The sequence below is a fragment of the Budorcas taxicolor genome, chromosome 19 (genome assembly GCF_023091745.1).
Source record: "Budorcas taxicolor isolate Tak-1 chromosome 19, Takin1.1, whole genome shotgun sequence".
Taxonomy (NCBI): Eukaryota; Metazoa; Chordata; class Mammalia; order Artiodactyla; family Bovidae; genus Budorcas; species Budorcas taxicolor.
The window spans coordinates 9,275,919-9,290,492 of NC_068928.1; the positions used below are offsets into that span (position 1 = coordinate 9,275,919).

Here is a 14,574-nt window from a genome sequence, read left to right on the forward strand (position 1 = left end):
TTTAGTACTGACCCTGACATAGAAGAAGCTTGCACGGAGAGAAAAGGTGAAGAAAAGACTGGAAATTGCCAATGACGCAAACTAGCTACTGGAAAGCCTGGAAAGGTCCTGCTGAATAACAGTAAGATGCGCTCTTCACAAAGTGAAGAAGCAATACTTAAAGGACAGTGACAGACTCAAAGTTAATAGGCGGGAAAAAAAGGATTAAGCAACACTTACCAGCATGAGAAAAAGGGCAAAACAGGAGAAGACACGATAAAGACTGACTGAGTAACAAATCGCAAAGAGAATGCCAGCTAATATCTCTTACATACCTTTTCCTTTATGAATATACAGAAACTGTACGTAGAGATGTATTATAATAGAAGACAAAAAAATTAAAATAAAAGAGGACACTATTTAATGCAGCATATAATTAACCCATTGAACATGCTGCCACAGGATATTAATAAGGCACAAAGCTTAGTACAGCTTCCAAGGCCTCAGAGCTACCAGAATATGAGTCCATCCTGAAATTACTTAGGGCAAGAAATGAAAATGGAGTACATACCTCACTCATGCTTCAGGGTATTAACCAGGCAAAGTCAGAAAGGAAGTTTCCTTCCTAACTGTTGTATTCAAAATGATTTATGGTTTCAACTTTTAGATATTCCTAAGTCTGTCCTAAAGTTCAAATTAAATAGACCCTTTTCCAAAAATTCTTACACTGTTTTTTCCAGATATATTCTTTTTGCCTGTCTATTTTTCTAAATAGCAGAGCCTTCCTTTTCACCCAATTCTTCTTCCACTTCACTTATCCCAGCTTCAAAATATTGCCTACGAAGTGATTGTGAACAGCCACTAAGATATACATAAAACTGTGTTGGGCAAAAAGAGTTCTATAATTTGTTAAATTTTCTCAGCTTTTTTCTTTGAGTGGACCAAAATTTAAATTAATACAATATTTTGGTTCTGTTCATATCACGCAATAAAAATCTGAGCTTGGATGCTAAGATGAATCATATTTAACAACATTTTCACCTGTGACTGAGAGCTACAGCAAGAAATGTTCTTTGATAAAATGAATTTTAATCAATAAGTAATATAATTTTATCGAGTAAGATACTAGAATGCCACATTAAAAAGAGGGCTCTACCTTTGCAGGCTGGGGGTGGGGGGAGTATGAGCAATTCATCTATGAAATGCTATGGCCTCAGTCAGTTCATAAATTAAACACATATAGAGTAGGCTATGAATGAGTTATAGGCAAATTTCACAACTGCAAAGCCTAAGAAACTGTCTGAAAAACTCTGTGGGTCAATAAAACACAGATGTTACATTTAAAAGTTTTGAAAATAATAAAATTAAGTGTAGACAAGACCAAAGTGATCAGGAGGCAGGTTTACACCTTGTGTCCATTTTGTAATCCAATCCTCTCCATTTTGGGCTTAGCAATAAGGTGCCCCACATGGTATAAAGCCAACCGTAGCATTCAAGCTTGACTGAATTTTAAAAGTGACACAGTGATCAAATATGCTCCAAAGGCATTCTAGAATGTCAAGGTGCTGCTGACCATCAAAATCAACCTTAGTGCTCACCTCAAATCTGAAACAGGATATAAGTACACTCTTTCAGTTAATTAAATACAAGCCCATATATTTCATCTATTAAAAAAAAAGTGTCCAGAATATATCACTTGCAAAGAAAGGTCTTATTATGTAATGTAGTGTAATACCAGAGTTAAAAATAAGCAGATGATCTTATAAAATACAGCATTTATGTTTCTTCTCGAGTATAAACTCAGAATTTGCTTTAGAATGTCAATAAGTAACATGTTTAACAAGATGAAACAAATAGAAAGTCAGGCAGCAGAGCCCTTCTGTGGAATTCGATTTGGGAGACAAAAGAAGAAAGGTATATTTCAAACAGATGGAAAGTGAAAAATAATAAAGTCATCCTTACCTGCATTAATTTTCCTTCTGCTGGAGTTATTTCAGCAACACCAGCAAACACGCCTTCCAAAGTGAGATTCAGTTTTCCTGTGGGGTCCATTTTCAAGGGGATCACTCTGATAATAGCCTTCTGCTCAGCTGATCTTTCCGACTCCACCGCTGCTGCCAGTACCAGTCCCGTGCGTCCAAAGCCTGCCTGCAGGGTAGCCATCAGCAGCCAGGGCCAGAGGGCAGCCAGCTGTAGCTGGTGGCCACCACTCATGCTACCAGCTGCAGCGATGCACTTCGGCCATACATACCGCTTCCAGTAGCTAACACCAAACGCAGGTTCTCAAATCCAGACAAATGGCGGAAAAGAAATTTCTGCGTCAGTTTCAGAAAGCCGAGTTGTAGTTTTGGCCCTTCCTTTCTCTAAAGTATATTCCCAAGGACAGGTGGTATTCCTGCTCAAGCAGGAAAGAAGGTTATTGTCAGCCTACTTCTGCTTCAGGTATGTCATTTTCTCCCATCTTCACTATGATTAGTAAAGATATCGCACTTCTCTTGGGAATTCTCAGTGTTGCTTGAGGTTGAATGTCACATCCTGAATTTTTATTATGTCAGATCACCTGGTGCTGGTCTTCCATATGCAACAAGTTCTCGAGCCACTAAACCCAATGTTAATGAACAAAACAAGGCAAAGTAAACGACTAAGGCCATGCATCAAAGGTGAGAGTGAAAAACTCCAGCTCAGAAAATGAAGAGGTGGCCCTTTTAAGTTACAAAACTTGTCAATGGTAAAAAACTAAAGATCACAGAGCTTCTTTTTTAAGGGGAAGGAGAGGGAACAATATTTCAGACCACACCTGAGAGATAGCCAAAGATGCTACATGTATTCATAAAAGTTTCAACATTAAACTGTACTTCAGCGTAGCCAAAGTTCCAGGCCCATTGAACCTACAACACTTTTCATGAACTTAAATATACTGAGTTTTAAATTTTCCACCTAGATTTGCTAGTAAGTTAGGTGCTGATTTATATGTCTTCACATATTCACAGGATAAATCTGAGCATCACAATCTTTTCCAATTTTCATAATTAGAAGAATACTTGAAAAGGTTGGCTTTCCAATTATCTTTTCCAGTTGAAATTCCTATTTCTATCTTTATCTTCCTTTCTATCTTAGGGATTCCTCCTTTTATTCTCCTACTTGAGAATGCCAAGCACTGTGATTTCCCATGAGATGCTTTTGGAAACTACTTTATTATCCAGATCTTATAATCTGTAATTTTCTGGGTTCATATTAAAACAAAGGACTATTCCTAACACGTTTTCAAATTCCTTGAGGAGGTGGGGAATAAAAGACAGGGGGAGTAAGGAGGTGATTAGTCTACAAGCTCTAAGTAGAATGCCCTGAAAAAGTAAAAATAATCCTGAGTAGAGTAGATCTGTACTATTTCTAGGCACACTTGAGAATCTGGGTCTTTGTACAAACAAAATCTTATTCTAAGATTTTAAAATGTGCACCCTTAAGTAAATATAAATGCACTTCAACCACAAAGCCCACTGTGTTCAGAGGTCAAGTTAAAAAATCTTATTAAGTCTTCAGAATAAGTGCTGAAAAGCCAAGCAATTGAATATGAACCTGTTATATAGATTCTTTTCTTTCGCTGAGGCAGAAGGAGAAAAAAAAGAATTTCAAAAGAAATCTGCAAACCTGTTGTGCTGTCGGGCCCACTGGAATCCACGGGGGTGAAACAAATTCAATTATGCTTTTATAGATCCTGCTCAAGAAAAGGTTTCAACTGCTTAACCAAGTACAGTTCATTCTTCCACCTTCTTACTCTGCAACCAAACCAAGTGCCCCACACTGCAGGTAGGAGCCGAGAAATTCCGCAGCCTGAAAAAATAATCCATGCAGGTCAAAGGCAGAAACTTACTCCAAGGTTAGAGCTACTGTCCCCAAGAACTCTAAAACCACTGAGAGAGGATCCAAAACCATTTCTGAAATCTCCTTTCTAACAAAAGTCCTTTTTCTCCCCAAACAGCATATAAAAATGATGAGATCTTGAAAGAGCAAAGAAGCAAATACATCAGCAACAATTCACTACCAGGAACACAGACAATCCCAAAGGGAGAAGGCAAGGTCTCTGAATCATGGATAGACTTGGAAAGTTCGGAAGGATTCAAGTGCTTCCCTTCCAGAAAGACAATTCTGGATCAACTCCCTAGAGGAGGAAGCCTGTGGTTTGTAATGGGTGTTCTAGCTCGGACTCCCTCCCCTGGGACTGCAATCACGCTCTCTACCTGCTGACACAGTGAGGGTGGAGCAGCCAGAGGCAGCCGCCCCGTCCCGCCCCCTCCTCCTGGCTGCCTGGGGCACGGTGCGCGCACACTTCACCAGACACGTTCCTGAGCTCGCTCTTCTCTCGGCTCCCCGACTCCCTCTATTGAGCCACGGCCAAACTGCACCCAGTTCAGTCCTCAATACCTTTCTCTGAGTAAGCAAGCTCCCGCACGTAAATCAAGGCCACGTGAACAGATAGGTAAGCAGATTCTGCAACCCAAGAGACAGATGGCGGGATGAAGAAATAAAGACCAAAAAAAAAAAGAAACCCATAAGATAAAATAATGGACACAACGTTTCGCAAATGTAAGTTCAAAGGGACATCTGCTCTTCTGGGTTTTAGTGTCTATAAAGGCCACAAAGCCAGAATAATGTGATCCTGCGCAGTAATTCTCACTCACTGATTTATCGTTGTCTGAAGTCAGCTACCCCGGCAAGAATTCTGTCCATGTTATGCAGTTTTTCTTCAGCTTCTGCAAATTTAAATTCAGTAGCTCTTTTCTAAACTGCCTGTACCAAGCTTTTACATTAGGTGATGTCAGAGGGCTGGAATCTGTTATTTTCTTCTTACATCCCTGGGATGTGAAATAATACTATGGATCAGACCTGGGCCTTCAATGTGAAACTGAAAGTAAGTCTATATCATAAATACAAGTAAAGGGGTAAATATATATATATATGCTTAATAAGAGTGTAGGCAAAAAGAAAACTGATTTTTGGTTAATTACATTTGTGAAAAATAATCCTTCTAGTAACTTTTACCGCGTTTGTGAACAATAACCCTTCTAGTAACATTTTCTTTAGAAAGAATGCAAACGTTTCTGATGTATGTCTCTAAAATTTGAATTTTCAAAATGACCAAACTGTATTTGACTGTGACATTTTATTTTTAACCTGATGCCAATAATCTTTCCAAACTGTACAAATGAACAATGATGTGAATATGATTAACATTACACTTAAAAAAGGTTAAGATTTATGCTACATGCTTATTGTGGTAAAAAGCACATTTTAAGTTGTGTCAAGAAGCACATAAAATTTCAAACAATTTCTAACGTGTACAAAAGAATTGTGAAAACTGACTACTTGTAAAATGTGGCGAATAATAACTGCATGGTAGGTTTGTTGTAAAGATTAAATGACATAATGCCTCTGAAGGCAAAAGGTATGAGTGACCTGGTCACCTTGAGAATTTTATCCCTAAAGAGGGTTTACAGTCTAATTTGAAAAGATACATTTACCCCAATGTTCACAGCAGCGCCACTTACAAGAGCCAAGACATGGAAGCAGCCTAAATGTCCACCAACAGATACATGGATAAAGAAGATGTGGTGCATTCACACAATGGAACGCTACTCAGTCAATAAAAAGAATGAAATAACGCCATCTGCAGCTGCATGGATGGACCCGGAGACGATCATCCCGAGTGAAGCAAGCCGAAGACAGACGTCATATGCAATCCCTTACGTGTGCAACCTACAATATGACACAGTTAACTTATTCGCAAAGCAGAGAGAGACTCACAGACATGGAAAACAAACTTATGGTTACCAAAGGGGAAAGTGGTGGAGGGGAGTAAATTAGGAGTTTGGGCTTAGCAGATACAAACTACTATATATAAAGTAAACAACAGAGACCTATTGTATAGTACAGGGAACTATATTCAGTATCTTGGAATAAACTATAATAGAAAAGAATCTGAAAAAAAATGTGTGTGTGTGTGTGTATATATGTGTCTGAGTCACTTTGTTGCACACTGAAACTAACACATTGTAATTCAATTATATTTCAATTAAAAATTTAGTAAGTTTTTAAAGAGAGTTTATGGGGACAGTTTTGGCATTTTAGGCCTAATAACACCTAGAGCGGAGAGATAAATTCTAAAGTAAATTCTTAATTTAGCACTTTTTATTTATTGGTTGACCGTAAGAACATAATACAAATATAGACCTTTTATAGCTCCTCTCCTAAAGAATAGAAATAGATCTAATTCTTCTGGAGAGAATTTTTTAAAAGTGTGCTATGGTTTTATGTTTTTATGTATTCTATATAAAATATAACAAAAAGATTTAAATATACATTATTACATATCTGATATATGCAAAAACATCTTTAAACTTTAAACAAACAGTAACCTACTACAAAGGCACCCCACTCCAGTACCCTTGCCTGGAAAATCCCATGGACGGAGGAGCCTGGTAGGTTGCAGTCCATGGGGTCACAAAGAGTCAGACATGACTGAGCGACTTCACTTTCACTTTTCACTTTCATGCATTGGAGAAGGACATGACAACCCACTCCAGATCTCTTGCCTGGAGAGTCCCAGGGATGGGAGCCTGGTGGGCTGCCGTCTATGGGGTCGCACAGTCAGACACGACTGAAGTGACTTAGTAGCAGTAGCAGCAACCTACTGATTGATTCTGCCTCGCCTATTCCTGCTTGAAACTTGCAAAGGAATTAAGATACCCCACCTAAGAGGCTTAATACGGATACTTAGTTGAAAGGAAAAAAAAATACAGATGTGGTTGCTCTCTCTCGAGGAAACCCTGAATGACGATAATAGGTATCATGAGGCTGGGTACCTCGGGTTACTCACGATCAAACCAAACAGCTCTATAGGGCTTAGTTCACTGATATATTGTGCTTATTTACACAGTATTGACACAAAAAGTCAGCAGAATCGATAAGCAAGAGAAATTATTCTCTGGCTTCAAAGTTTTGGAGTCATCCCTGAGCAATTTTAACTTCCATAGAGATGGCATCACTGTGGTAATGAAGTGCCCACACTGACACCTACTACCAACCTCCCACAGAAAACAGATCACCCTTCAGGATCTATCTTCACATCTGCACTGACTAAAGTTACCAGACTTCGGTTCTTTCCCCAAACCTAGGTTTCTAAAAGCATGTCTAAGAACTGTCCTTACCCTCAACGGCATTTTAACTATTCAATCTCTATTCAAGTGTAAACGAAGAAAACTCAGGACTTTTTAAGTCAGATTCTTTGAAAAACAGAGCACACTTCCTTTTGAACTTTACTAATGTGATTACTAGTCATAACGAATGAGGTTTCTATTGATCACCAATTCAACAGTAAAAACCAAGCAAGACAACAAGTCTAGTTGAAACACTCACTTTATTGTTGACTGATTGAAATTTTTTGTTTAAGGTGCTGAAATACTGAGGTGCTAGTCAGGAACCTTGTAAGCATGTATCAGACCCTACTGACTAATTTACACAAAGATTTTATGTTACCTTTTGCCACTTTTCCAAGACAGTAATGATAGCTTTAGGTGATGGGTAGCAGGCATGTGAGTATAGCAGGAGATCCAGCTCCCCGATCTGTTGTATCAATATACAAAAAAAGTTTGGAAAGCTGATAAAGGCATTTCATTAATTAAGCCTTAAAACAACTGAAACCAAATCCATGTCAAGGTTCCTGCTTGACACATGTTCCTCAAAAGATATTATCTCTTTCAACATATATGAAGCCAAGAAAGGCACAGTTAAGGGAAAGAATATCACTTACTTAGTGATATTTTATTTATCAGCTTTTTCAACATGACAGAGAAAAGGCAAAGTTCCTTCATTTAGAAACTGGGTCTCCTCTTCACATCCTCTACCAAAATACAGAATCTGACCCAAAGATGTAGGAGTCTCGATAATCCATTCATCTTTTAAACCTTGCTGTTAAAGATGAATAAATGTTCATCACATAGACATGGACTAGTCTAATCAGATAGACCAAAGAGGTCACTTTTCAGGACCTATTTTCATATCTAAACTGAGTCACTGCAGACCAAAACAGAGCTCATCCTTTTCTAAAATACTACTATCTCTGTAATACTTCCAGGGTTTCACATCACTGGGAAGGCACAACGCAATTTAAAAAATGTATTGTTACACCCACCATGGCTGAAAGAGTATTTATGTCACATATCACTATGTGCCTTTCCTTTCTCATTCGTTTCATATTCCTAGGCTTCCCTTTTGTTTCTGCAGTGCTTATAAGGAAAACTGAGGCAGAATCCAATAAGAACGTTCTAGTCAACTGAAAACTTTAAAATCAGAAAGCTTCTTGCTGTCATTGGATGAGCAAGTGAGGGATCAACTACAGAAACTGGATATCCAAGATACCTCTCCTAAAAACCAGTTCCACAATTCTACTATTCAAATTTAGGATCCTAAAGAGGGGATGAGATAAAAATGTTAAGTCTATCCCACTATCCAAACTTCTCTCAGAAGCTTAAACCGTACATAAACTGTTAAAGGTATAGCTTCTGTTAGGTAACTACTAATCAGTTAGTCCCAGAATTTGCACACAGTATCTTTTACAGCTGAGAATTTATATTTACTGAATGTAAGTATAAACACTGTGTTAAATCTCTTAATGGTTTTGCTCACACATTGTACATTTCCCTTTTAAAATAAAAATATTACACAGGCATCCTTTATCCTTCTACCCACAATATTAATAAAAATATAAAGCTTTAAAACTTTAAATCTACCAGCATTTATAAATACAATTAAACAAGTTAAAATACTTTTCTTTAGAAGATATATTAAACAAGTGATACATTAACAAAACCTTACCATTTATGATACTGTATTATTAAAATTAAAGAAAGATATGAAAATAGAAGAATGTTCCCATTAATAGAAAAGAATAAGGGGCTGTTAAGTGTGATGGATGGTCCAAGCCCGGATGCCTTGCTCTTGAAACAGAAAGCTGGGTGAGGAAGTCAGAGCATTTCCTGGTTAATCATTTAGAAAATTAACTCTTCCCCAGAGTTTTTCTTCCCTGGAATTCCTGACCCATTTAGACCTGTGATCTTGGTGACCTCACATGCCTCTGCTTCTCACCATCTTCTCTAAAAGGATCACACTGCGATTTGAAACAGATAGACTGAAGTCCCCAGTGGAGCTGCACTGACTACTGTTTGAAAGTGGCAAGACGACGGATCAGCACACCCACACACAGAGTATTCTCCGGGACCATACACGCAGCTGTTTTTAGATGCTTCTTGACTGTAACAGAAGGCCAGGACTTTTCATGTGAAAGGGATCTGGGCAGCAAACAAACAAACAAAAGACTGCTAGATGTTTTGTAGTTTGTCAAGGTAAACAATCTGAACTGAACAGCTGTAGGAAATATCAAATTCCAATTCTCAATTAACAAAATTCTCAATTAACAAAACAAAAATACTTTTTTTTTCCTCCTTAACAGAAGAACTGAAAAAATCCCAACAGTGTGTCACGTGCAAGGCTAGTCTGCCTCCAGCTACAGCTAGTGCACAATGTCACATTTGTCATCCAATCCTCACTCTTTTAATTCTTCCTCCTTTGGAAAGTGTTCCTGCTTGCAGGCAACATCCACCAGCAGATGAAGATCTAGAAAGAAAAATAAGGTTTGTTTACGCTGTTTCTCAAACTGTAGAGTTCGACAGACAAGTCTTTCAACAAGAAGAACAAGCTGCTATGTTTCACCTGTAGAATGGGCTCTAAAATTACATTATCTCATCAGGTTCTCAATTTTTAGGGCATTTCTGTACCTCTAAAGCACAGATGCAGCTCAGGCATTAACCCAAAGAGACTAACAAAGTTTAAAATGTCTCTCCTTTTAGTGATGTCACTAAGCCTTTTTTCATTTCAACTGACTTTTATTGTTAAGTATAAAATTAAGAAAAAGTGTCAAAAAGATCAAAGTACAATAAACACACATATGAAAATTCATTTCTTCAATGTTATAAAAATAGGTTCCAGGATTATGAAGTAATGCCTTACAAAAAGCAATGTTAAATTAAGTAAACACTACCTTTCCAAAGTTGATTGCCTCCATAAAATTTCCACCTATTGACTAATGTAGCTGATTCGCTTATAAAAGTGTCTATCTGAACTGTCTATAAAAAAAAATAAAGTATACCCTTCGAGGAGGTCGAGAGACAAAAAGTAGGTTCATTAAGAATGGGAAGAAGTTAAATAGTGAGCTCTCAGCTCAGGTACTAGGTTCTATAACAAAAAAAAAAGCTAAGGCCACGTATAGCAACAGAGTTAACTAATGTGGTTTCCGGGCTTCCCAGGCGGCTCAGTGGTAGAAAAGCCGCCTGCCAATGCAGGAGCAGCAGCAGACATAGGTTCCATCCCTGGGTCAGGAAGATCCCTTGAAAAAACGAATAGCGACCCACTCCAGTATTCGTGCCTGGAGAATCCCATGGACAGAGGAGAAACAGTTGGACACAACTAAGCAACTGAACAAACGTGGGTTCTAGATTCCATCTAATTAGTTTACAACTTCTAGAATAGCATGGCTTCCCTTGTGGCTCAGCTGGTAAAGAATCCGCCTGCAATGCGGGAAACCTGGGTTCGATCCCTGGGTTGGGAAGATCCCCAGGAAAAAGGAAAGGCTACCCACTCCAGTTTTCTGACGTGGAGAATTTCATGGACTGTAGTCCATGGAGTTGCAGAGTCGGACACAACTGAGTGACTTTCACTCACTGATTCACTCAGAATAACATGACCTGGGAGCCTTTTTAAGGTTGATTTTTAAGCTTACAATCTTGTCCTAGTAGCATTTTGCAGTTAAACTAAACTACACAGAATGAATCCTTAATTTCCTACTAGACATACAGAGACTTCTGTTATGATATTTGTAAAACACAACTTCTGTGGGACTGATCAACAGCCTGAGCAGGAGAGATGAGAGACAATAATTCTACCACCACCTTTGAGACAATCCAGAGGGCATTTGGAACAGTACTCAATTTTTGCCCTCTTCTGTAAAAGGAAGATCAATTACTAAAGAAAAGTACTAGCTCATCTGGTGAACAGGAGTACAACCTATCCATGAAGAACAAGCAATTTCAAAATTCACTGGCAATCTGGTGGTTAAGAGCTCCACGCTTCCACTGCAGGGGGCAGCGGTTCCATCCCTGGTTGGGGAACTAAGATCCTGCATGCTGTGCCTTGAAGCCAAAAAAAAAAAAAATTGGTTAAAAAAAGAAAGTGTTAAGTACAAGTCGTTTGGTTGTGTCCGACTCTTTGCGACCCCATGGACTTTACATTCCATGGAATTCTCCAGGCCAGGATACTGGAGTGGGTAGCCTTTCCTTTCTCCAGGGGATTTTTCCAACCCAGGGATCGAACCCAGGTCTCCTGCATTAAGAACAAGCAATTTATCCAGATAAGCATCTTGCAGAAGAACAGACATCAATTTATCACTTAAAACGGGCTTCTTGTATATCTCTGACCATGGCAGCATTGTTTACAATAGCCAAAAGGTGAAAGTAATCCAGGAGTCCATCCATGGATGAATGGGAAAACAAGTGTGGTAGATATATACTGGAGTATTATTTAGCCTTAAAAAGGAAGCAAATTATGACACACGCTACATGAATGAGTCTTCAACATGAATGATCTACAACATGAAATAGTCACAAAAGGACAAATAGTGTACAGTTCTACTCATATGAAGTAGTCAAATTCATAGAAATAAAAGTAGAATGGTGGTTGCCAGGGCCTGCAGAGAAGGATGTAACGGATATGAAGTGTCAGTTTGGGAAGACGAGAAAAGTTCTGGAGATGGGTGGTGGTGGTGGTAGTACATAATGTGAATGTCCTTAGTGCCCCTGAATTGTACACTTAAAAACAGGTAAAAAGGTAAATTTTATGTTATATATATTTTACCACAAAAATGGCTTCTTTACAGTCTAAATAACAGGGATAATGATTGCAGTTCTATCTCAATTTATAGAACATCTCTTTTTCAAGTAACTGAAATGCAGTTATATGGTCATCTAATTAATCCTGAGTAGTAAAGAGATGACTGAAGGAACCTCGACACTACATGATTACTAGAGCCAGTGGTTTCTAGGTCACGCTGCACCCTGGGGATCTTTTAAAAAAAAAAATTGAGATCCAGGGCTCCTACCCCCATATATTCTGATTTAATTGGTGCAAAGTGCAATCTAGGCATCAGAATTTTAAAAAGCTGATCACAGGCTACAGAATGAGTAATATGTAAGTATGATCACTCTCTAAACACTTCAACTCCACATCAGAATAAGGAGGACAGGCCATGGAGTAATAGAAAATACCAAAACAAGACTCCGGAATATGAACAGACCGAACTGCAGCCCTCTTTTGAAAGCAGAGTAGGAATTCTTGATGATGACAAAGGCTGTTGTTCAGGTGCCAAGTTGTGTCCAACTCTTTGCGACGCCATGGACTGCAGGCAGGCCAGGCCTCCCTCTCCCTCACCATCTCCTGGAGTTTGCCCAAGTGCATGTCCACTGAATCGGTGACAAAGGGAAAGACTATAAACAAGGCTTAAGACTATAAAACAACTACAGACCTCTTATGGGGAAGGAGACTGAAGAACAGCAACAAATCCTCTTTTTTTCAGTGGACAACTGTCATTTATTAAAATCTTTATCCTACTGACAGGTTCAAATAATGGACAAGAGCACATCACAGATAGGCATGTTTAAAGTAACAACAGCTCAGTGGATAACCAACAAGGTCCTACTGTGTAGCCCAGGGAACTGCACTCAATGTTATACGTCAGCCTAGATGGGAGGGGAGTTTGGGGGAGAACGGATACATGTATAGGTATAGGTATGGCCGAGTCCCTTCGTCGCCTATCTGAAACTATCACAACATTGTTAATTGGTGATATCCCAAAATAAGTTTTTAAAAAATAAAGTAACAACAGCCAGTATGGCTCTATAATAGCCTCAGAATGAGTTGTGTAGTGTGAGCAACAAACCCTCTTAGCCTTAATGACTGGGATTTGTTGTTCAGTTGCTCAGTCATGTCTGACTCTGCGACCCCATGGACTGCAGCACACCAGGCTTCCCTGTCCTTCACCACCTCCCAGAGCTTGCTCAAACTCATGTCCCTTGAGTCAGTGTTGCCATCCAACCATCTCATCCTCTGTCATCCCCTTCTCCTTCTGCCTTCAATCTTTCCCAGCATCAGGGTCTTTTCTAATGAGTCCGCTCTTTGCATCAGGTGGCCAAAGTATTGGAGCTTCAGCTTGAGCATCAGTCCTTCCAATGAATATTCAGGATTGAATTCCTTTAGGGTTGACCAGTTTGATCTCCTTGCAGTCCAAGGGACTCTCAAGAGTTTTCTCCAACACCATAGTTCAAAAGTATCAATTCTTCAATGCTCAGCCTTCTTTATGGTCCAAATCTCACATCCATACATGACCATAGCTTTGACTAGACAGACCTTTGTTGTCAAAGAAAGGTCTCTGCTTTTTAATATGCTGTCTAGGTCTGTCATAGCTTTTCCTCCAAGGAGCAAGTATCTTTTAATTTCATGAATGAATCACCATCTGCAGTGATTTTGAAGCTCAAAAAAATAAAGTCTCTCACTGTTTCATTTCCCCATCTTTTTGCCATGAAGTGATGGGACTGGATGCCATGATCTTGGCTTTCTGAATGTTGAGTTTTAAGCCAGTTTTTCACTCTCCTCTTTCACCTTCACCAAGGGCTCTTTAGTTCTTCTTTGCTTTCTGCCATAAGAGTGGTGTTATCTGCATACCTGAGGTTATTGATACTTCTCCCGGCAGTCTTGATTCCAGCTCTGCTTCATCCAGCCCAGCACTGAGCATGATGTATTCTGCATATAAGTTAAATAAGAAGGGTGACAATATACAGCCTTGATGTACTCCCTTTCCCAGTTTGGAACCAGTCCATTGTTCCATGTCCAGTTCTAACTGTTGCTTCTTGACCTGCATACAGGTTTTTCAGGAGGCAGATAAGGTGCTCTGGTATTCCCATCTCTTCAAGAATTTTCCATTGTGGTTGTGAGCCACACAGTCGAAAGCTTTAGTGTAGTCAATGAAGCAGATGTTTTTCTGGAATTCTCTTGCTTTTTTGATGATCCGATGGATGTTGGCAATTTGATCTCTGGTTCCTCTGCTTTTTCTTAATCCAGCTTGAACATCTGGAAGTTTTCAGTCACATACTAATGAAGCCTATCTTGGAGAATTTTGAGCATTACTTTGCTAGCATGTGAAATTAGCGCAATTGTGCAGTAGTCTGAACATTCTTTGGCCTTGCCTTTCTTTGGGATTGGAATGAAAACTGACCTTTTCCAGTCCTGTGGCCACTGCTGAGTTTTTCAAATTTGCTGGCACACAGTCCCCAATTTGGGGCTACCAAAGTCCCCAATTTGGCACATAGCTTCTAATAACAAGTATCTAAACCTGATAATTTTATTATTAAAGTGAGCTTCCTTCATTAACAAAGCTGCCAATCAAGGAATTAAGAGCATAGAGACCAACAAAAATGCAAAAAGACAGAAATTAGT

General features: G+C 39.0%; 2 protein-coding genes across 2 annotated transcripts in view; both read right to left on the reverse strand.

Annotated features, from left to right (window-relative positions):
* Window positions 1-2,193, reverse strand: part of RNF43 (ring finger protein 43) — a 65,910-nt gene extending 63,717 nt beyond the window's left edge. The window contains exon 1 of the mRNA XM_052658664.1: window positions 1,942-2,193. Within this exon, the coding sequence (XP_052514624.1) occupies window positions 1,942-2,193 (252 nt within the window). The remainder of the gene's footprint in view (window positions 1-1,941) is intronic.
* A 7,384-nt stretch (window positions 2,194-9,577) lies between these two features.
* HSF5 (heat shock transcription factor 5) overlaps window positions 9,578-14,574 on the reverse strand; it is a 48,954-nt gene continuing 43,957 nt past the window's right edge. The window contains exon 6 of the mRNA XM_052658869.1: window positions 9,578-9,648. Coding sequence (XP_052514829.1) covers window positions 9,578-9,648 — 71 coding nt within the window. The remainder of the gene's footprint in view (window positions 9,649-14,574) is intronic.